The sequence below is a fragment of the Ambystoma mexicanum genome, chromosome 3p (assembly GCF_040938575.1).
Source record: "Ambystoma mexicanum isolate Mex_15411 chromosome 3p, UKY_AmexF1_1, whole genome shotgun sequence".
NCBI lineage: Eukaryota > Metazoa > Chordata > Amphibia > Caudata > Ambystomatidae > Ambystoma > Ambystoma mexicanum.
Window position 1 is genome coordinate 536,144,591 of NC_090925.1, and position 24,446 is coordinate 536,169,036.

The 24,446-nt window shown below is 44.0% G+C and overlaps 1 protein-coding gene across 1 annotated transcript in view; it reads left to right on the forward strand.

Annotated features, from left to right (window-relative positions):
* Positions 1 to 24,446, forward strand: part of LOC138580598 (opsin-5-like) — a 1,021,543-nt gene that overhangs the window by 758,606 nt on the left and 238,491 nt on the right. The window contains exon 4 of the mRNA XM_069651261.1: positions 19,336 to 19,463. Coding sequence (XP_069507362.1) covers positions 19,336 to 19,463 — 128 coding nt within the window. The remainder of the gene's footprint in view (positions 1 to 19,335; positions 19,464 to 24,446) is intronic.

Sequence of the window (24,446 nt, forward strand, 5' to 3'; positions counted from 1 at the left end):
ATTGTCGAAAACTGAGGGCTGGAGGGGTGGAGGTCTGTCCCAATGTTGACCCTTTGGGGAGGGTACAATAGCCGGTCTTAGGTGCCCCAACCACCTTGGGAGTATCGGACGTTCTGCACCTGATCTTTCACTCTTTAGTAGATAGTATTGCCATGGGGACTTAGAGGATATGGATTGACTGGATTTACATAAATTGGAGATCTCTCTGCCAGTACCCTTGTCTAGAGTTCCTAATAGTCTGACTCCCATACAAGAGGCTACAATGATGGAAGGTGGGATGCTGAAAGGCAGTACTAACATCCCTATGACAGCCCCAGTAGGCTTTGTGGTGTGTCAGGCTTCTAGTCTGGAAAATCTCAGGCCTTAAAAACAAACTTCAGGATGCCACATGGTGATAGTTTCTCAGTAATTATGAGGTAATACTATTTTGGGAAACCTGGGCCATTGATCCCATTTACCGTCAGAGTTTCCTCTTTTTTCATGTGCCTGCAGTTTGTTCCCATGCAAAAGGAGCGCCAGCTAGGGGTCTGGAAACCTATATTTCAAATGCTCTAAGTTGGACCTTACGTTGTTCTAACTGGATAAAAGTTAACATCCTCTCCATGACTGCCAAATTTCACGGTGTCTCCGCCCTGAGTCTAATAAACTTCTATAATGACAAAAGGGGTAATGGAATGATTACCCTCCTTAAATCTCTTCACCCATGTATGTCTAATGATTAAGATCGACAGGGTCAGATTTTACCCAGGATTTAAGGAAAGGATTTTTACCTACATCTTGGGTCAGGGGAAGATCTCCCCAATTACCCATAAAGGGATAATCCGACTCGGAGACAGACAGAAATGTTACTTTTGACAAAAGCAGATTCTGTAGCATTATTGATTTTATTCCCACTCCCATGAAGTGGTGGGACTGCATAAAGGGTTTTGATATCCTTGCAAGGTGCAAAAGTGACTGTTTCCCTATTTCACTTGTTTGTACATGGGGTAGACAGGTAGCGACTTGTACTGGGGAGGTGTATCCCTAGTCCTTGGTAAAGGGTTCCCAAAGTTGTGTACTCTGCTAGAGGGAAGAGATTCTGAACTTCTAAATAAGGTGGTTGTGATGAACACGGCACCTCTTTTGGCCTGCATTAACCCTGTCTCTTCAGACAGATATTATTAAGGCTTTCTGTTTATGTTTAGCCAACTGCAGGTCTATTTTTATGTCCAAGAACCATGAAAGGACCGACAGTTATGCCAAGAATCCCTCCTTGTTATCGGTCAGTAGTAACCAAGAAGAGGCTACTTTTAGCTGCCCTTAAAGCTCCTCTCCCATTTGTATCTGATATCAGGATGAGCCGTAAGGACGATAAAGTTGAACTTGACGAAAGGCAGGTGGAGATCGCTAGGTCCCACTGGAAGGCTCTGTCCGCTGCAGCGACATCCAAAGACTCCAAATCCTTCTTTGGATTTTTGTCAGAAATACAAATGGCCTGGATTTGAGGACCAGTAAAACGCTGGAAGTACATGTTTCCGAAACAGATTGGGCTAAGGATTTCACCTCCCTGTATAGTCTTAATGCCAACACTATGATATGATATGATATGATATGATATTTTATTTGTATCGCACTCGTACACAAGGGCTGAGAACTGTGCTCTTTCGGATGACATCTTACCACCTTTTGAGGTGACTGAACCTGCGTGTGTAATTGCCAGACAAAAAACGTGCAAAGCACCTGGGTATGACGGGATCCCTAATGATCTCTTCTGCGTTAATATGGAGCTGTGGGCTCCTTTCCTGACCCAAGTCTTTAATGCCATCATCCGTAAAGGGCTATTTCTCATTAGTTGGAAAATGGGAATAATTGTGAAAAAAAAGGGTAGTATATCCCTCCCAACATCCTATCGTCCAGTCACTATACTGGATGGAAAGTCCATGTTTTTTTCAGGGCTCCTATTAGATTGGAGGAGAGGGTCAGGGACCACAGTCTTGTATCTGATACCCAACTGTCTTCCAGAGCAGCTATGGGCATGGTCCATTAGTGCCTAAACCTCTACCTGATTCATGCTAGGAGGAGCTCCCTCCTCTTGGTTTCTCCTGTGTACCTGGCCTTTATGGACTTAAGTTTGGCTTTGACCCTGTGGACAGCAGACTCTTTTAGAAGACTTTGGATGGTTCAGGAGCCTCTGATATGGATGTTTGAGGTCCTGGCACACGAATTCTTGAGTTAGGGTCCTCTATGGACTTGCTGGTGAATTGAGCAACCCTATTAAGTTCAGGAAGGGAGAAAGAAAGAGGTGCATTCTTGCTCCCTTGATGTTTAACCTCTACGTAAACTCCCTCGTCTCGACCTTGGTAGCGACTAGTGATGATGTCCCTCACTGCCACAGCAGGAAGCTCCTGCTGTTAAGCTATGTGGATAATGCAGTGCTGCTTGCTTGGACTCACAGAGCTTTAAAGACACGTGTGAACACTTAGGGCAAACTACATGTCAAGTTGCGATCTCAAAGCAAATGCTGGGAAATGCTATATCATGTATTTTGTCAATCGTCCACGTAGGATTCCTCCTATATCACTGAACGGCTATCGCCGATGCACAGATCTCTATAATTTGGGAATTAGGTTGAATTGCAGATTGACTTGGACAAATGAAGACGTGCAGGGGTATATAATGACTCAACCTATTGGAGGGTTTTTTAGATTTGCTAAGAATATGAAACAGTACTCAGCAGAGCATATGCTCGAGGTGTATAGGGGAAAGGATTTGGAGGCTGGGGGTTACGGCAGCAAACTCTGTGCCTGTGGGAATAGTAAGTCTTTATAGAATGCTGAAAATATGTTTCTTGCACATATTCTTGGGGTAACATCATCATGCATCCTGCATTTAGAGATGAGTGTGGATTATTTGACAGATCTGCTTTCCGTGCGACCACTCTTATTGTGGTTGTATGTATGGACAAGCAAAGAGGGGTCACTAACAAGGCTGCTTCAAAACATTTTTTTTATCACTGGGGAATATTGAGTTTCTTGCCTATATTAAAAACACCTTGAGTTCTATGGGGTTGTGGGATGGTTTTACAAATCCAGATAATATCGCTAGTATTCCCACTCGGCTCATTAAGGAGAAATGTTGGGCACTACAGGGCATTATGCGAGAGGATACGAATCTGTGCAAGGCCTCAGTTAGGTTGCATCTACCGCTTTTACCTCTAGAGGGACAAGATGAATATTTGGTTATGGTCCCTGACACATACCATTGGTTTCTGCTAGCCAGAGCCTATTTGAATGTTCTGCATCTTAAATCTACTACTTGTAAGTGGTCTGAGGAGCTTAATGGAGATGGGTGCTGTCCCTGTGGAGAGTGGGAATCACTTGATCATTTTGTTTTATTCTGGCCGCTCTATAATGATATTTGTAAACGTTTCCTTTTACATTTTCTCACAGAATCTGTATTGTGTCAGTGGAGACCAGCATTCCTGAAGCTGCTGTCGCTTCCCAATGTTGGAATTGCACTCACCTTTGCCGGCTATTTAAAAAGAGCTTGGCATCATAGATACAAACTCCTGAGTCTATAGCCCTCTCCTAGTCTCAGCCTTTTTTGTGTGCATTTCAGATTGCTTGTCTTGTAAGTTAATGCAGTTTTGAATCCAATGAACTACATAATGTTGGGTACGGACTCATGTAATCTGTGTTTTTGTATTGACAAATGTCTGTGCCCTCTGAACTTAACTATGCTGTTTTGCTTAATTCTTTGGTTTCTTTTAATTGCCGTCTCTTTCGATGTTTGAGCTGATTGACTGACTCGTTTTTTATCTTTTGTGCATCAATGATTGCTTTTTTGTAATCTGTGTTTTCATTTATTATTGGTGTTGCCCTATGAATTTGAAACCTTTATGTAATTTTAATCTCATGATTCTTATTTGTGATTGTGTTTCAACCATATGAGTTGGTTGAACATGCTCTTATTTTTTGTACTGTATTGATTCTTCTTATATTTGATGTTGAATGGAGTGTGACAAATCCGAATAAATTTACTTACTTCACGTGAAAGTTACGTATCACAAGATCACCCCGCATGGAAACTAAAGAAATATGTGCAAAAAGCAGAGACACAACCAATATCACATGAGCAAATGTAATGACATTGTCTGAGCATACTGATATAGACCTCATAGCTCCATGCCCCACAATGTTAATGGCTGGAAAAAGATCACGACAGAACTGGGCCACCATGAATATAATGGCAATCTCAGATGCAAGGTGGAAAGGAACTAGAAAGGTCTGAGGGAATATGCATGTCGCAACAGAAAGGCAAGCGGTCTAGACATAAATGATTACCACAAGCTTTTGGTCTATCAACACCACAGAGAGAAATCAGACACGCTCTATGACGTCAACCGGATGGAAGCTACGAGCAAAATTGGCACTTCAATCACAGGGTCATCCCCCAACTCCACAATCACCCACAATTTATCAACAATAGAGAAATTCACATCATCACCCCAGGTGAAGACAACTGGGAATGTACAGGCGCACAATGTAAAGAATGCCGCAATCCAGGAGCAGACCCCAAAGTAGTAAACATGAAAGGTCATATTGCACAATGATACTTCAAAGGTACCTAAAAGAAAACAAGGATTGGCAAAGCCAACAGTTTTGCTTTTATGTAGCAATGGGATAGGCATTTGTCAGACAACGCCATAACGGTACCACTTTGCGATAAGGTGGAAACAGACAGGCAATTGTGTCACTAAATGTGCCTATGATGTCAGTACCTGCAAATGCTTTATCTAACATGATACACAAACTTCCTAGCCAGAAGTAAAATAACAAACAAATGGGAGAAGTAACTTCACCCATGGATATAATGGGAGGTGCAGACCCTGAAGATATTGAGGAAAGTCAGCCACTGGACATTATTTCTGGCCCACACCAGGAACAGGAAGTGACTAGCAGCAAAGGGTCAAACATTGGATACCCCAGATAATAGACGATGTTTCTGTATATAAGCCCCTGCGCCCCCCTCCCCGAAGTAGCAGAGCAAGTGCACAAGGGGACTACATTCCAAGCAATAACAAACATTCCTCAAGTTGTATTAGTTGCTGGTGATTACTGACATACCCCGAGAGAGGTCTTGACAGTGTGCTGCATGTGCCTCTATAACAGGAAACAGGGTGCATTTTTAAAGCTCCATTATGAATGCCTTTGTTGCACCCGGTGGTTCGGGATAATACAACACATTTGCAAAGGATCCCTGCAATCCACCAATACCTATTAGTTCCCGAGCTAATGTAAAGTATGCTTCATGTTCAGCCCACACACTCTTACACTCTTACCTACCCTACAAATACAGTTCATTAACATTTGGCTTTGGCGAGGATGGGTGCACACTGCACTACAACGTAAAAAGTCACTCGTGAACATCTACCAGTTCAAGAAAAAATGATATTTCCTGGGTTACTGTTCTTTTTATTTGTAGCTACCCCCGGACCAGTATAAAACAGAGCTGTGTGAAGGTTACCACTGGCTTACTTCCTTTGTATTATGATATGGGTGGGTCCGCAATGTTCATGTTCAATCCAGGACTGTAATTAATGTAGAAGCGCTTGTTTTCACACAAAATAACTGCGCCACACAATAGTCATTTTAGAGAATTTGTATTAAAGAGGGTTGTGCAAAATACCTGAGTGCCCTTTAAATTGACACGTGTTTCGGCTTTAAAAAAAATAGGGCATATGTTCAAATCACATTTCTTCACATATGTTCACAGGGTATAAAATAGACATGCACGTAGTCAATTACATACGTACAGACAGAAAGAAAAGGAGGGGGAAAGGTTTAGATCAATTGAGTTAAACATATAAGAAAAGAAAGAGAAAGAAAAAGAATATTGTTGCAATACTTGTATCTAATTAACCATAACTCATTTGCAATACATGTTTGACAATCAATCAGTCCATTTTATAAAGTTGTTCAATTTGAAATTCGTGACTGAGTGCTATATTAACTCGTAGTTAATAATTAAAGACCCTTCGAAATGTAGACATTACTGTGCATTTGACTCAAATGAATGACAAAGCTCTTTGCTCTAAGTAAAGAGCTTTGTCATTGAGTAACATGAATAAAATTGAAAATGTAGACATGAAATGTCGTCTTACCCCGTCTGGTAGTTAATCACATGTGGCTATAATCTACCTTGCTTGCTGAAAAGGCCACGGGTTACAAACTATATTATCACTGTATCATACATGGTGAAATGGTAATGTCACCCATTAAAAAAAATATATATATGTGAGCCGGTCTTAGTACTCTAGCTCTCCGTACTAGCCAAGCTTTACGTTCTTAGTACACGCTAATATTGATAATTATAACAGGATCGCCACTTTATATAAATGTATAGGTTCTATTAATTAATGTACCTGAATTGAAAAGAAAAGAGTAGGCCTTAATAGGCTACACCCCAATATCACGGGATAACGTGATATGACTAATCCGTTGGGAACAAAGCCTTTGAAGCAAGCTGACAGAGGGCAGATGTGTGAAATACCATTGTCAACATATTTACAATTACCAGTTAATACCCCCAAAAAGAGAGCTGTACAGGAAAGTGGTTGGTGGGCTCCCAGTCGTTGGGCAGTTGCCTTTTTGCACTGGTTGACTTACACATACATAAGGCCTGCCCCCTAACAGGTGGATCGTAGAAAACCAGGCCTCAGTACAAGTTCTACGGTATCCTGATGGTAAATCCACCAGGATTCCGGCAAACTGTATTACCAATGCCAGCACTCGGTCTGTTGGAATATCCATCGGATTACGAGTGCCAGTGACTGAGAAATCCCCATTCCATGGAGTCCCATTGGACTGCAAGGGGGGATTTGCTGGTATTATCGGCACTGGTAATACGTGTGATTTTGATAGGATGGTTGCGGAATGACCTCCAGCTCTTAGCCACTTGTACTTGGCCAATGCAGAAAGGTGCCTGTATACAGTAATATCGGCATGTTAATTCTGCACCAATATAGTTATAGTTATAATTGGTGCTATAATGAGCCCCATGTACCCTAAGACTGATTTTGGCTAAAAAGAAAAACGTTCATGTAAAATGAGCTTTTAAATTACACTGATTTTTATGGACAGCCATTATTTTCTTTGCACCTTCATGCTGTTCAAAGGACAGCATTAATTTACATGTACTGGAATGTTCCAGTACACCAGATATGCTGCTCAGCCCATCCCCCAGATCCTATTAATGAGCCTTTTCAGTTGTGCAGTTGGAAATGTTACCCTTTTCTTTTCACTCTCCATATCCCTACAATGGAGGAAGAGTTCAGGCCATCTTCCCCCCACCAGAAAGAGACAGCTGATCTGCACCTAGGTGCAGGGTGTCAGACAACTTCTATACCCTGTATTTATGTATTTAATTTTATGGACACTGAATACATCATGTAATTAGGTTTTTAATTTCATTGCACCATTTTAATGATAGGAATGTATCATTCAATTGGCAATTTATTTGCAAGTTATTATGTATAGATCTGCTGTTGCTATGCCTTTATAGGCAGGGGCACTGTCTCAGTGCACCCACCACCATATCCACTTGGTTGGTCCCATAGACTACTTTTACCCTAAGCCGCTGGGCTTCGGCACTTTTTTGTAATAGGGGCCTTCTAGAGGGACTGTTTGTCAGACTATGTCCTGCTGTCAGGCCTGCCTGAGGCATGTGTCCTGTTGCCCGAGACCTAGCCGCCTGGCAGGTCTTGAGTGCTCCTGTGTGAAGCTTTGCGGCTTTGTATACGGCCATTGTAGGGACGTCTGCAGGCGGTGTGGCCCCTAGCGTCATGTGAGCACTCTGCTCCATGTGGAAGCTATTACCAACTGCCAGTATCCTATGCTTGGGAGTATCTTCCAGGCCCTTGGCAGATCCGCCTCCTTTGCAATCCCTCTGCTGCCTGGCCTGGTCTTCCCTTTGCAGTCCCCTTTTTTAACCTAGAAATGCGTCTGCTTTGATTCATTGTGATTAAGTTTAGTTTTGTGTGCTTGAAGATCGCCTCCATGAACCAAAGGCTCAAATGATTATTCACTGCTCCTGCACAGGATTGAGGGTCGGCTTGACCCCCGTGGTTTTGGGAGGTGGGAGGCCAGACCAGGAGTCCTGCAGATTGTAAAGTGTCATTTTGGTGGAAAATCCCTGTCTTAAGCTAAATGCCCTACATGCGTCAGTGCCGTGTTTCCCCAGATACAGATAATTCAGTGTGTCCGTGGGTTTACCCTATCTCTGGGAGAGGCTTGCTCAGCTTTAGGTTTGTCTGGAGCACAGAAGGCACCCAAGACAGCAGTTCTAGGAGTGTTGGTGGGGGAAAAACTGTGTGGAAAAGGAAATTGTGTGTTTCCAGTTTTACTTGTAAAAAGTGTTCATAGTTGAAGAGAAAAAAGGATTTTGAAAATCGTTTTTTGCAGTAGCTGGTTTAGAGAACACAATCCTGAGTGCTGATTTTTGTTGAAGCATTACAGACATTGCACAGTGAAGTAAAACTGAGAATTGACCTACTGTTTTGCAGCCCTGCTTTGTACATAGATGCAATCCAGCCCACCCTAATCCAATGTTGTCCTTGTGCAGTTTTATGTTTATTTCTGGGGTACAGAATTCATTTGTTTGCATTCACATTAATTTGCATGGATTGTGCATTCTGGCCAGTGTGCATACCATTCACAAGTTTCACATATATCGCTTCCCCCACCACTATGTTTGTAGAGGCAAGACATCATCCTTATTCCTGAAAATTCCGACTGTTACACCATCATTGGCGATTTTGTTAGTTTACGATGAAAAATTCGAGATTGGGGGTGAATATTATGCAAAATAATCTAGTTTCTGATAGCAGCAAGAATTAATTACTTCACTGGCAGATATCTTAATTTATTCCAGTACTGCAATTTTCAAGTTCCCCTAATGTTTGTAGTAGAAGTCCCTCTTCCTGGTTCCTGTCCCCTCCCTACGTGGTGAAAGAGTGATCATTTCTTTCTCTGTACTGCCTCCTATTAGCTTAAGTACACATTTCAGAAACCTCTGAAAGCCCCTGGGCCGCCATCAAACCTTGAGGCTGAAACACAATCACATCACAGTCAATCCCTTGGGAGGGATGATACTCACCTGTGTGACAAAACTGAAAGAGACATGCTTTACAGGTTTACAATAAAATGCTCTTTAAACATATGCGTTAGACCAGTCAGCCACATTCAAGATATCTTTGGTCCTTGCCTCAGGCCAGAAGGCTTTATGAAGTATGACCCCCAAGTGCAATGGGCTCGAAGGAGCACACGTCCACCCCTCGCTTGTGACATAAAGCATCTGATACACATTACTAAGGTGGTGGCCAAAACAGGATTATGGGATGTTGTATCAGAAATGAATAGACCCCCTTAGGTCCTCTTTTCTTTGGGAAAATGTTTAGGAAATCTTACAACACAGAATTCATAGTGATCATGAAACATAGTATATGTTCGGGAAATAGTAAAAGACACACCATGGTCTGAACATGCAGCCATTCAAGTACAGTGTTGTGTCTTCCACAATTCTTTTACATGACAACACAGAAACATTACTAATTTGGCAGATAATTCAAGGTCCTCAAGAAAGCTAAAACCAAACTGATGTCTCACAAAAGTGAGTATCTGGACCAAGGGTGTTTACAAGCCCAAATGCCTTTCATCAAAGTGCAGATCAGAGGATGCTGGCTGATGGGCTTACTCTTGCAAGTGAACTAGATAGATGTACAGTACTGTAAGATATAGACTGGGCCAAGCTCCCCAAGAGGTTGACTATCTCAGGCACTGAAAAGGGATGCAGGTGTTTAGGTAGACACCAAGCCTGCAAACCAGAAACATATATGAGCTGTGTGCCCAAATTCCCTGGAGGAATCTGAATGGCCAAAAATGTGTCTTGACAAATGTTGCAGGGACCCATCCAAGCAGATTGGTGGGAACATGTCTGTTGGTTCCAGTAGTCGCCTGTCCAGCTGCAGGCAGAGAAACAGAACATCTGAGCACATAATCAGTAGAAGCTTAATACCAACCGTTCCCTCAGTCCTAAAATAATGCATTAGTGGCTACTGTGTCTGGCCTCCAGCTGAAGAAACCAGGGTAGATGGTTATTCAGGTGGGGGGCAAATAAGTCGATTATCAGAGGATGCCTAACCCCCTGAAAAACTTGACACACAGGTGGATGGACACACCTGTCTCTGGAGTCCCTCTGATACCGTGAGCACCAATCTGCCATGGTATTGAGAGACCCCCAGATGACCTCTGCCTAGAAACTGATTTAGTGCAGGAGGCAACTGTGAAAAATTGAATTCTGCCTTGCAGGAGTACAAGGATAAGTAGGGGTAAAATGGCTTACTCAGCCCTCACACTTCTAAAAACCAAAACACAATGCAATCATTAAGGTTAAACAGGGACAGTAAAAAGATAAACCTCATTTGACTTTTATGGTCATGCAGGCCAAGGGAAGGCTATATTCTCAAGAGGGGTGTGCAGGTGTACCAGTAGTGACCCAAACAACACAATATCACAGTCCAAAATAAAGGGAATGTCCAATCAAGAGTCTATAAAACATGAATACTTTAATAAAACACACCATCTGCAAGTAGAAGGGAGAGAGATTACCATCAGAAACCCACCCAAAGGAAAGAACAGAGTAGATGCGACACACTGGAGAAAGTGGCACTCTGAGTGCAGTTTCAGGGGTAGTTGGTACTACCATAAAATGGATAGTGGGTTGAAAGCAGAAGCAATCATGACCTAACCAGTCTCTAGCGTCCCAGTAGACCGTGGGCGCAGTTCAGTGTCACAGTACCTGGATTCAGACCTGGGCTCGAACGATGATACGAGCTGGTCAGGCTCAGTTCGGGAACATAGGATCGTGGAACCCCTGGCAGCAAGTATGTTCTGTGAGGCCAAACCACAGCAGTTAAATTTGGCAGGTCAGGCAGTCTCAAGAACACTTCACAGTTGGCCAGGCTGAGCCGGACTTTGACTGCTGGCAGAGTTCACTGGGTGACGCTCCAGTGGTTCGAGTCGGCAGGCGGCGGTCGTTGAAGTGGTGATCAAAGGTGCATCAATGTGCTATCAATGAGGCAGTGGTTCTCGGGCTAGCTACGCTGAGCCATGGTTGTAACCCCCAGTTGGCTAGTGACCCTCCAGAGATTCGGTTTGGTTTCCGACATTGAGCATTCGCTTCAGGCCTAACAAGTGATGTGCTTTGCTAGGACATGATGCATTGTCAAGCTGGTTCATATGCAGTGCAATAGTTTGGCTGGTTGGAGGAATGCAGACACCAGCATCAGCGCCTTCCCTAATGTTCAGGATGTAGGGGACACAGAGAAACCAGTTGGGTGTGGGAGAACAAGGCGCTTCGGCTGGTCTGCACTCTGGTTGCTGTGAGGCCTTTGCAAAGGACTTGAGGATAGTATACTCTAGTTCAGGGTCTGTTCTTCTGGCACAGAAGGTCCGTTCCTGGTCCACAGCACTGGTCACTGCCGATGTTCTTTGGGAGTGGTTAAAGGATGGATCTTCCTTCTGTCTTGCACAACTCCTTCTTCAACCCCGGCCGTGGGCTTTGCAGAGTGCAACTGTCCCAAAGGAAGTCCAGGTGAGAATGCTCAGAACGTCTCTTCGACCATAAAGAATCTTTGAGGAACTGAGGGAATTCTGCTGAAGGGATGCAAGACTCCTTCTTTTAAAGGTACAAGTCCTCAGGTACTTGCTCTAAAGCTAACCTGCTGTAGGGTACCAATCCCTAATCCTGACTAGAGTGGACTTTGCCCAGTTGATCTTACACCCTAACTGCTTTGCGTCAGAGGAAGTGGAGGAGACAGGAAAGGAAAAGAGAAACAGTGAGAAACAAGATGGTGGAAGGCTTCTTCCAGTATCCAGAGCAATCCTGCCTAACCCAATCCTGCCCCCTTCACTCCTACTCACAAGAAAGACTTTTAGATTTTCAGCACCCTAGTGTGAGGCTGCTCCCCCTGAATGGGTGTGCACCTTTGATACCTAGGCCCAGAACAGCTGACTGCTGTGTGGCTGTCTCTGGGGAAGGGGGTTACCGGCCAGAAGGTTTTACAGCGCTCAGCAGCGCAAGGATTGCAAGACCACAAAGGACAGCTGCATTATACGGGTGGTCCACAACACAACAACAGGTGTGGCTCGCCACACTCAACCACACAGTTATCCTGAGCCTTAGTCACAAGAGTGACATGGTCAGAGTGAATGTCTCCTTAAAATATTTTGAGGTGAGTTTGTTCCATATTACAATTGAAATATTGGACACATATCAGTGGAAGCCACTAATTGAACTAGCAGAAAGGTCTTTCAAACAATACAGAAAACAGTCCTGAAGAAGGTGGCACTAACCACATAGACCACCGAAACCAGTCAACACATTTGTGGGGACAGTAAGAGGATTCCTGCTGCATACCACGCTACAGTCACAGGGAGAACTAGTAACATTGATGTCTATCCCTCTGGCTAAGTCTTCACTGCACATTGCTTTTTAACTCTCTAGTTAGAGTCTGTTTTTTTAATTGGTGGTGGTGCTAGTAGGATCCCCCACAGGGTGCCAAGCAACCCAGCGACAAAGGCCCCCGGAGCCGATTGCGAGTCCCCCACGCGGCCAGCAGTAGTAGGATGTGATCAATATAGACTTCTGCTTGGTGGCCATTGAAGCGTACCTGCTGGTGGCAGTGGACGTGTTCAGCAGTTATCCAGATGTTAAACCAGTGAGGTCCACTGGTGCCACATCAGTGATAACCGCGTTAGAGAAGATGTTCGCCGTGAATGGCCGACCAAACATAATCAAAAGCGACAATGACCGCTCCCCCCCATTAAAAGGAAGGGGACTGTAGGGGTTCCTGGACAATTTAAACATACAGCACCACAGAATCACTCCATGCTGGCTCCGGGCAAACAGGAATGCTGAGCTTTTCATGGCCTCGTTGAACAAGGCGACAGCAAATCTTATGGCTACCTGAGATGTACAGGTTTCTCCGGATTTACCGGCAGGCACCGCATTCCTCAACACAGGTCTGTCCTGCAGCACTCACTTTTGGAGTTCCCATACAAGTGGGGCTTCCCGTGCACCCCAGCTGCACAGCACCAGAAATACACAACAAACAAATGGAGCAGAAGAAACAAGCCAGAAATTAAATGGAAAGCAGAGTCCGAAGAGTACACCCCAGCAACCTGACCCCATGAGATACTGTGCTAGGGAAGAACAGGTCCCCGCCAAAAGAATTGGCCCTGTCCTATGAAACACTTGTGTACAGGCATGTCATAAATGACTTACCATATCATAACCACAGCCCTGGATGAAAGCGAACAATGACCATGGCATAGTGACAGCAAGGAGAGGTCAAGAGACAGTGACGAAGAACGCATTACACTTTTCGGAAAGAGCCATCCACAATGTGGAACCCCTTACCAACACCGAGCTGATTCCCAGACAAGGTAGCCCCCCTGAGACACCAATGGGAGAAACAGACAAGGGACATGGCGAAGCAATGGACGATCTTCCAAGTCCTATCCAGACCTCCCCAGGCTCTGGCCCAAGGCGAGCAGAGGCTCAGGAAGACCCCTGTGAAAGCAGATCGAGGTACGCACTTTGAGAGAGACCACAGACGTCCACAAAGCTGAGGGGCTTCGTCCTGCATGGAATTTTTTAGCGAACTGTGAGCTAAATGTTGTTTGTCTCATTATCCAAATTGGGCAGGGATGTGGTATAGAGTAAAGGAGATTGAGTCGTCATGACGTGGTGCGTCATGACACGGCTTAAAGAATAAAGGAGACACTGCCTACCATAACATGACCAGTGCCAGAAACCCAGCATAACCATGTGAGGGCCTTATTTCTCCGTGGCGCGGAGGTCCCTGCATAGGCCCGGCCGGACGCCACTTCACACTCTGGATCAGTGGTTCTTTTGGTAAGAAGGAAAACTGAGGTGCTGGTAATGCAACCAAATCCTTTTGCGCACCTGTGACCTGTCTAATCAAGCCTCTCAATACTAACAGTTTAACATAATGTCCAGTATTGTAAAAAAAAAAAAAACGTTCTTTTTTAGTGCTGGGGAAAAGCCCTTTCATAAAATGAGAAACTAAAATTCAAAATGCGTGTGAAACCCAACAGTAATTTTCACATGCATGCGTTTTCATTTTAAGCTAATTTCTATTAAAAACAGGTTTCCTCGATGGCTGTATAGAGTCAGGTGCCACCAGGCCAGTTGATGGATGTGTGGTGTACTAACAAAAAGAGGTGGGTTGGTGTCTGAAGGTTGGTGGTTGACTTATGTGTGTTCATTGTAGCAGTCGTGGCTTCTTTTTTAGGGAGCCCAGTGACCACTGTTATTCCGGATTCAGTTAGAGTTGTAGGCTCACGTGTGTGTTATGAAAGGTCATGAAGATTGCTGAGCTGTAATGTTGTCTCCAAGCTGTGGGTGTGGGTGATGTTGGCAGTAAGGGCATGATTCGGTTAAGACGCATGACTTGCATATAGAAATGATTGTGCTGTATAGGGGCACCTGAAAAGCTGCGGTTCACTCATAATGGCATGGCTGCCCTGAGATGAAGTTGAAACACAGCCTTGTTATCCGCCCAATCAAACATCATCTTTTAGAATCATTGCTCATATTGACTAAAGGCTGACCTCCTCCCACCCCGAAGTAAACAAATACTGGAGGAGCAAAAGAGGCGTTGCTAGGGGGGGCTGAGAGGGCTATAGCCCCGGGTCTCTTGGTTGTAGCCCGGGATAGAAGCTCAGGAGCTACAGCCAAAAGGCTATCTAGCCCGAGTCCTGACAGTCCCGACATTAGTGTAGCCCCTGATCCTTTCCAGACCTAGAAACACCCCTGAGGAGCAACATTGCATGTTGTGTGTGCCTCAGCAACCTGCTGAGAAGCATCATGGTCTCCGAAAACATCGTCATGCACGAGTTGTTAGAAATGTGTCAGAGAACATGGAAAAGGGAGTTGTTGTTCTACCGTCACTCTGATGCCATTTATAAATAGAATAACAAGAACAAGGAGCTATAGCTAAAGCTTACATTAGGCTAGGGTATCAAAAAGGGAAACCAAGAATTCAAACACTGAACAAACCCTACAGCAATTTTAGTTAAACAAAAGTCATGCCACAACTAAATACAAATCAAAAAACATTTATGAGGTCATATACAGTTCATCATCAGACTGTCTGTTTTTAGGACAGACCTTACAAAAACTAAAACGTAAGTTGAAAAACCATCTCAATCATTCCTCTCCCATACACACTTGGCATCCATACCATTCATACACATAGCACAACAACAACGAGTGGAATTATAAACAGTAGTGTAGCTAATTCCTAAATATCTTTTACAGTTGGTCTTGGAAACCAAGATCCTATGTCTCTTTTAAATTACTGAACGTAACTTAGATGTCTCTACTCAGTGCCCACCGTGTTGTGCACAAACACGTTAATGAGTGGAGTGCAGTTAGTGTCAAGGACCATCTCCTTCCGCACACAGACACAGATGAAGTTTTCTGTGTAGTTCATAGCGTGAACTCGAGTTTCGGCTATAGTGGTGCGCTAGCAAGCAGCAGAACCAGCCTAATCCAGACGAAATACAAAGGTAGAGCAGGGAGAGCCTCTTGACACGTTAGTAAAAAATAATGAGAAACTAAGTTGCCAAACACAGCTGTCGCTGTATGCAAAGTTCTTCACAAGACTACATCACAATCTACTGCGTTCGATGTCATTCCAAGATGGGGCCAAGTGCAATTGACGCTGGAAAGGAGACTGTGACCCGTGCAGCCCCCTGGTTGAGATGCCCAGAGTCAGAAAATGGAAGCACCAAGCGAAGTGGAGTGTGCCTGCGGGTTAAGGACATGGTAACCGTGTACCGCTGTCTGGGGTGCGCAGGGTGCCGTGACTGTGGTGGGGTTCACAGAAGGAGTCCCCTTGCTGTGATCTCGTTGGTGCTCTTTGAATTCTAGACCCAAGTGACAAGGGGTGTGCAGTTCCATGTGGATGTGTCCACATACTTGGGTTATGGATCCTCAAAGGGTCCACGGTGGAAGGGTCCACAGTGAATACTAAATCATTATTTGCTTGGGGAGAGCACGCCTTCACGTAGCTCCGCTGTAATTCACAAAACCTCACTCTGGAGGAGGAAAAGAGAACGGAATGGAGGGGATGACTTGCTTGCGCTCTAACATAGTCTCAAAACCCTTACTCGCCAGACTACGGGCAAACAAGTCATGCTCGTGCACATGCTCGCCTCAACTGGGCGGGGGCTGCCAGTGTGACCTCTGTCAGGGGCGTCCCGACTCAGCAATCGTCCGGGAAGGGCTCGATTTTCAGTGTGGCTCTGTTCCTTCTACTGCCAGACCTGAGCTCCCTATCCCATATGCTGAAACGAGAAGGAGGGACATGGAAAGGGGACTGAATCCCCCATTGGCACTGGAGACAGGAGCGGGACTGTTGGATGGAGTCAAGGGACTCATACCAGCATCCATGTTGAAAGAAGCCAGGCTACTCAGGCTACCATTGTCCCAGTGATGTAGCCCACTGTTATTCGTCATTCAGGCCATCAGTGTGAGTCTGCAAATGATGGATCCAGGTCTGTTCTAATTTGTGCAATCTACCATCAGTCAAAAAGTTAAATCGATCACCCTGAATTTGGTCTGTAATAGTCCATTTTAAATCCTCTGCGCTGTGCCCCACCTCCATATATTGCTGCACAAGGGGTGCTGTCTGGTTGTGGGTGCGGATGCAAGATCTGTGCTCATTAATCTGTGTGACTATTGTTCTTGTAGTCGACCCAATGTATAATAGATCACAGGGGCATCTACTGCCATAAATAGCAGTGTTGCTTTGGCAGTTAGTGAGTTGGAGCAATTCCCACGAGAAATCATGGTGCACAAACCTGGTCGTCTTGGAGGTAAATTGACAGGCAATGCAGTTACCACAAGTGTAATGTCCCACTAGTGGGCTCTTAATGTGTGCCCACGCTGCTTGAAGGGTATTCTGTCTCAAATCGGTGGTCTGTAGCTGCAATCTAGAGTGCACTAAGTTGTGCCCCACCTTTTGCCCGCACTTAAGGGCAAATAAAGGAGGTCCTCTAGTGCAGCCAGTGCTTGTCACCAGATTGCAATGCTTTTTAATCAACTGTTTTATCCTTGTGGTGTGTCTTGAAAAGGTGGTGACACACACAATCCGCTGTTGATCTGTCTCTCTGGCCTGAGGATTCAGTAATGTATCTATAGTTGTAAACAGTGCTCTTTTGGCTGCCTGTTTGACAGATCTACAAGGATAACCTTGTGATGTGAGTCTATCTTCAAGGGTTTGTACGTGATGGGTGTAATCATTAACAAAGGTACTATTCCACCGGATCCTAGGAATTGCCCATTTGGGAGATTGTCCTAGAGTGATTGGGGTTGTTGGCTGTTGTGTAGTAGCAGAGTGTTTCTATCCGTCTCTTTCTGGAAGAGGGTTGTGTAGATTTTCCTCCCTTGATGTCCAATGTTGAGGTCTAGGAATGGGAGTACATTTTAATTGACATGACTGGTGAAGGTGAGGTTTGGATCACATTGATTAAGCCAGTCCATAAATGACCACAGTCCTTGCATTTTACCCCTTCAGATGAAGAACCCGTCGTCAATATAGTGTTTCCAATGTAATATATTTTGTGTATATGGGTTATGCTCTTCAAAATCGGCCATATACCTATTAGCCACGATGGTGCAAAGGCAGCTCCCATCTCTAGTCCTTGTTTTTGTAGAAACAGCTCTTTATTAAATTCAAAAAAGTTATTAAATAAGGCTATATACAATAGCTATAGTAGAAAGCCCGATGGAACCAAATGTGTGGCCGCACGGTTATCCAACTTCTCCTGTATGATGGTGAGCGCTGCGTCTTGTGGAATATTAGTGTACAAAGCGGTGATGGCCAGTGAGACCAAAATATCTGTATTATTGTTGAAGTCCAAACCCTCAAAGGCACTAAGGGCCACCATCGTATCTTTCAAAAAAGATGGGGCCTGTTCACAAACGTCATGGAGAATGTAGTACATTTGCAGCTTAAAGGAAAGGTCTACCTTGGCAGAGCCCATTTCCATCCCCCAGAACAGATGGGTAACATTAGGGATTAATGTGAAACTGTTACCTAATGGAGTACCCAGACATCAACAGACATGAACACTAAGTGAAAACTAATAACATACGCCATTGAGGGTGCACTAAAGACAAAGGAAGAAAGGGAAGAAGGGTTTTCTTTAAGATGACTGTGTTCAGTGTCCTGACAGGACAGCACGGCCATCAATGACTTGCTCTTTGCCACTGAGGAGGGGGCCTTAGTTTGGCGTGAGGGCTAAGCCCCTTTGCTAGAAATGTCAAGTAGCAGCATATTGCTCAACCCCATATAAAATATGTGTAGTCCACAGGGTAGGGTGCAGACCCTTGCACACAAGAGACATAGCTGTGCGTACCGCCCAAAGTACAACTTGCAGGTGGCTTAGGCACTGTTTCTATCTTTGCATCCGTATATACTAACCAATGCTTTTCAAAAATAAGCATTGGCTCATCCTTACCCTTGTTTCTCGCATTTATTTCTCATTTACTGCAATTACTGATGAAAAACATCCTTTGGTTCTAAATCTAGAGTCCATGTACGCAGAAATCTACAGTAACAAAGTAGCTTACGAATATTAATTCTCGCTACAGTAGCCTAAACCACATTTAATTAAAATTCACCTTTTATCTAATTTGATGCAGCAGAGACACATGTACCGAGATGTACAGTGCACACTTGGTCTGCTGGCGACCATCTTGAAGATGGAGCCTCATCAGTCCAATAAGGGAGGCAGCATCCTTGAAATAGCAAAACCTGTTGGCATGCACTGTATGATTTAAGTCTGGGAGAGTGCAACCAGGGTAGGTGTAGTTCCATTAAGAACATGAAGCACATGTGAGCCTGAAGGTCCCCCACTCCACATTACATGGTAGAAAAACACGTTGTCCATCATAGGAAATTCTCAAGGCCCTCAGTTCCTTGGCATGAACTTTAAATTCACATTACAAAATATCCTATTGCTAACAGCCAAGCCAACAATGGTAACTATGCTTTTGATTTAAGATGGCCTTGTGCAGAACATACTCCATGATAATACATCTTAAATGCTACCCCAGAGTACAATGCGCATATGAATATAATTTTTAAACCTAGGCCTAAATATATAAATACCTCTTAGGATCGTTAATGAAAGATCAGGCATATTGTTTCATGTGCATTGCTTGTATACTATAACAGTCTCTTTTCCTTTGTTTTTACAGGTGGCTGTTTGATAAAATAGTGTGTAAATATTATGCATTTTGTGGAGTCCTGTTTGGCTTAAGCAGTCTCACTAATCTGACAGTGTTGAGCTCAGTCTGTTGTCTGAAGGTCTGCTATCCAGGCTACGGTAGGTACACATACATCCTACATTACATAATTTATCATATTTGATTATATCTACTTTGATCTAAAGTACTATCTGCCGTTAGGAGCTGCTTCAGAGTACCTTGCTGGGGAGTGAGGAGTGAGACCTAGGAATTGGATCGGGGAATGGTTAGGCCACTATAGTGTGACATGTTGTCCTGCAAAGATTTCATTCCCAAAGCCAGATAATGCTATCACCCAAACATTTGAGGCTGGACAGAACTTATAACAGCTGGTCAGTCCAAATTACCAGCACTTAAAGCCCCTGAACTATCTAGTTTATGAGCACAATGACTAGTTTATGACCACAATGATGCCATCACAGTATGCCCAAGGTGCCCATAACTATCCTTGGGTGATAGTTATGGGCACCTTGGGCATACTGTGATGGCATCATTGTGGTCATAAACTGCACAACACTGGGTGCATATTTAAGGTGGACTTGCTCGAAAGGCGATTGCTGAATTTCAGGGGTTTTGTTGCATTAAATCTGATCACCTTAACTCTCTCCCAACTGAATCAATTTCACTGAATTTCACAGGTTTTGTTATATTGTAGTTGCTTCAGGACCTACTAGCCAGGGCCTTTGGCCATAGCGATTGTCAATGGCGTACATATTGCACCAATAGCTTTCTTTGGGGGCCACTAGCCAGTGGCCACAGCGGAACTGTACATGTTGCGCCAATAGGTTTCTTTGGGGCCCACTAGCCATGGCCTTCATCTATGGCTATTGTCCACAGCCTTTGGTTGTGACCACTGTACATGTTGCACAAATAGGTTTCTTTGGGGCCCACTAGCCATGGCCTTCATCTATGACTATTGTCCACAGCCTTTGGTTGTGACCACTGTACATGTTGCACAAATAGGTTTCTTTGGGGCCCACTAGCCATGGCCTTCAGCTATGGCTATTGCCCACGGCCTTTGGTTGTGACCAATGTACATGTTGCACAAATAGGTTTATTTGGGGCCCACTAGCCATGGCCTTCAGCTATGGCCATTGTCCATGGCCTTCAGCCATGCCACTGTACAGGTTGCATGAATAGGTTTCTTTTGGGCCCACTTGTCATTCTTCCAGGGACACTGCACATGTAAGGGCTCATGAGCCATGGCCTCAGCTTTCAGCCGTTGCCACTGTACATGTTGCACCAATAGGATTCATCGGGCCCCCTAGCCATGACCTGCAGCCATGGCCATTGTACATGTTGCACCTACAGAAGTGGACACTGTATATGTTGTACCAATAGGTTTCTTCTGATCCCACTAGCCATGGCCTTTGGCTGTGAAAACTGTACATGTTGCACCAATAGGTTTCATTGGGGCCCACTAGCCATAGCCCTTGGTTGTGGCCAGTGGCCACTGCCTCTGGCCGTGGCCTCCGTACATGTTGCACCAATAGGTTTCATTTGGGGCCCACTAGGCATGACCTTCAGCACAGAGACCCATTGCCCCCTGTCCAAGAGATGTGATCACTGCAGGTGTGAGATTACTTTTTTTATTTCACTCTCTCTCCAGTCCCGTGGGATTCCCCAAATAATGGCAAGGACGTGCACATACAGCACCATTGAACTACCCATGCCTGTGGGATTCCCCCGATAATGCTAAAAAATCCAAAACTCTTCCCTGTCCTCAAAGGCACTAAGCAAGTGCCCCATCCTCTTTCCATGCTTCCCCCACAGCCCTCAATTGCTTTTTTCCTCCCTGGCCTCCCTGGCCCTCTCCTAGCCATTACCCCCATGACTGTTTGGTTAGTGTGATGCATTTTCAAGGTCGACTTGATTGAAATGCGAGTGCTGAATTTCAGGAGTTGTGTTGCGTTAAATCTGATCACCTTACCTCTCTCTTAACAAATGGTCTTTCACTGAATTTCTGGGATTTAGCTATAGCTTAGTTTCCTCAGCGAACACTTGCTATGTCCTTCTGCTGTGGCCACTGCACACGTTGTATCAATGGTTTTCTTTTGGGCCCACTAGCCATGGCCTACAGCCATTGTCAGTCGCCATGGCCCAACAAATTGCATAGTTTCTAGAGATCTCACTAGCTATGGCCTTCGGGCATGGCCTCTGTACGTTTTGCACAAATATCTTTTTTTTGTGCCTACAAGCCATGGCCACTGGCCATGTCACACCATTAATTTGTTACCAAACATCCATTGCCCCCTGCCCACTAGAAGTAGGCACTGTAGATGTTAATGCTTTTTTTTTTCTAACTCCTTATTCCCCTGATCATTTTACAGTAATAATTTCCAATAACAGAAATTCATGCGGTAGAGTGGCGGGTCACTGGTTGCAGCGATAATAGGAAATATTTCTCAGAATTAAAAAGTCTTCTACATCCTCACAGGCACTCAGCATGTGTCCCCTTCTTTTTTCCAGCTACCCTCACTCCCCTCAATTGCTTTTCCCCTCCTAACCCTCTCCCATTACCCCTATCATGCATTGCTTCCTGTGACGCACATTTTCTTCTGAGTCCATCTTGCGGCTTTGCCACTTTAATCTCGTGAGATGCATGTGGTCTTCCACTAATTAATTGAACATTTTCTATCCCTAACAGGCTCCCCAACACACACCCAAATCCTCAAATTCAAATGGTGTCTTCTTTCCCGCTCCCGACCTCTAACCTGATGTTATTGCTATTGGTATTGGTATTTATATAGTGCCTGCGGCCTGGCCAGCTGAGCACTGTTATTCAAAACAATCAGTGTTCCCCTAGGTGTGACTACATAAACAGAAGAGTTTTGAGTCTCTTTCTGAAGTCGAGAATGTTATTAGACTGTCATGTTGTGGGAAGTTCATTCCAAAGTTTGATGGCATCCCTTTTCTTACTCCAAATAGCGGTTTGAGTTCTTTCATTTCCGGCTTCTACAGGTAATATGGCGAGAACCACTTGCATTAAGAAAAAAATAAATTGTGACTTTTCATTTCTGAAAATTCTCTCTGCTGCAAAGCACCAAGTCCGATATACCTAAAGGTTTTAAGGAACAGTGGACACCCCCATGTCTCTGTTGAATAGTTAAAAGAAATACTGGATGGATTTCCACCAAACCAGTCAAGGAAATTAAGTCGATGCTTTGTGCCAAAATTGTTTCTTATTTGATCCAAATCTGCCCAGCTGCTTTTGCGCTACGGCTGTTAAAAAACAGTACTTTTTCTCTATGGAAAAATGAATGGGAGTAGGATGGAAACAGCATTTGTTTTCCTTTCTTAATGACTTTTTCATTTTTTAACAAATCATTCCCAAAGCGTCCAGCCAGTGACAAATGTTCTGTTTGCAAAGTATCAGCCAAACCCATCCTGCAAGTCAAAAGTTATTAGCAATTCAATTTTCGGATTTGCTATGGGACTAGTTACACACCTTAACTATAATGTGGCAACTGCCGCTCCATCATTATAGGGCGGCTGTCTCCGCCCTATAGTTAAGGTGAGTGACTTGATCCATAGGACATGCAAAAATTCTATTACTAATAACTTTTGACTTTCATGACGGATTTGGCTGATATTTTCCAGACACAATGTTTGTTACGGGCCACCACCCAGAATTGACTTCACATTTTGGAAAAGATTCATTAAGAAATGAAAAAGTTATTAAGCAAGAAAAATATCACTGTTTTTGGCCCAGCCCATTCATTTTAACGCATAGAAAAAGTCAAAAATCGTCAAGCCAAAGCACAAAAACTGCTGGACGAAATTGGACCAAATAAGAAACAACTTGGACATGAAGCGTTGACTCGAAGTTTGGGGTAAATCCGTCCAGGAGTTTTTAAAACTATATTATACTGGGAAGTTGGTGCCACCTGCTCCCAAAACATAGCTATATCTCCCATGGTGCTTTGCAGCAGAAAGGCTGAGAGGCTTTTCAGAAATGAAAAAGCAGAAATGTGTTCCCAAAATTCTATTGTTTATATATTTTGACTTGCTGGATGAATTTGGATGAATATTTAAAAAAAAATGTTTTCAAGGCCCCCCCAAACTGCAAACTTTGGTAAGGATATGTTACAAAATGAAAAAGCTAGAAAGAAAACAAAACACCACCGTTTTCAGCCCATTCATTTTCCCATAGTGAAAAAGTGCAGTTTTTTAACAGCCGTAGTGCGAAAACCGCTCTGCAGATTCGGAACAAATAAAAAACAACTTGGGCACAAAGCATTGACTTAATTACCTTGACTGGTTTGGGGTAAATACATCCAGTACTTTAAAAAATATTCAACAGATAAAGGGAGTTCCCCCTGTTCCTTAAAACCTTTATATCTGGCTTGGTGCTTTGCAGCAGAGTGGCTCAGCGAGGCAAATAACTTTTGACTTGCTGGATGGATCTGGATGAAAATTTCGACAGAAAAAGGTTTTCAATTGCATCTCCAAGCTGGACATTTTGGGATTAATTCATTAAAAAATGAAAATGTTATTAAGAAAACATAAAAACACAGTTTTCAGCCTACTCCCATTAATTTTCTCATAGAGATAAAGTGCAGTTTTTGAACAGCTTTAGCGTGAAAACCGCTTGGCAGATTTGGCCTAAATAGGAAACGATTTCGGAACAAAGCGTTTACCTAATTTCCTTGACTGGTTTGGGGTAGATCCATCTGGTAGAAATATTTGACAGAGAACGGGGTGACCCCTGCTGCTTAAAACTTTACACATATATCAGCATTGGTGCTTTGCACAGAGAGGCTGAGAGACTTTTCAGAAATGAAAATCCACCATTCTTTTTTGCTCAATGCGAGTGATTGCCACGGTAGTACCAGGAGAAGCCGCAAATGAAAGAACTCAACATGCTATTTGGGGGAGGAAAAGGACGCTATCAACCTTTGGAATTAACTCCCTCACGACCTTACAGAGTCTAATAACATTCTCCACATAAGAAAGGGACTCAAACTCTTCTGTTTTATAGTCACATCGAGGGGAACACTGATTGTTTTGAACAACAGCGCTTAGATGGCCTGGCCGTAGGCACTATATAAATACTGATATCA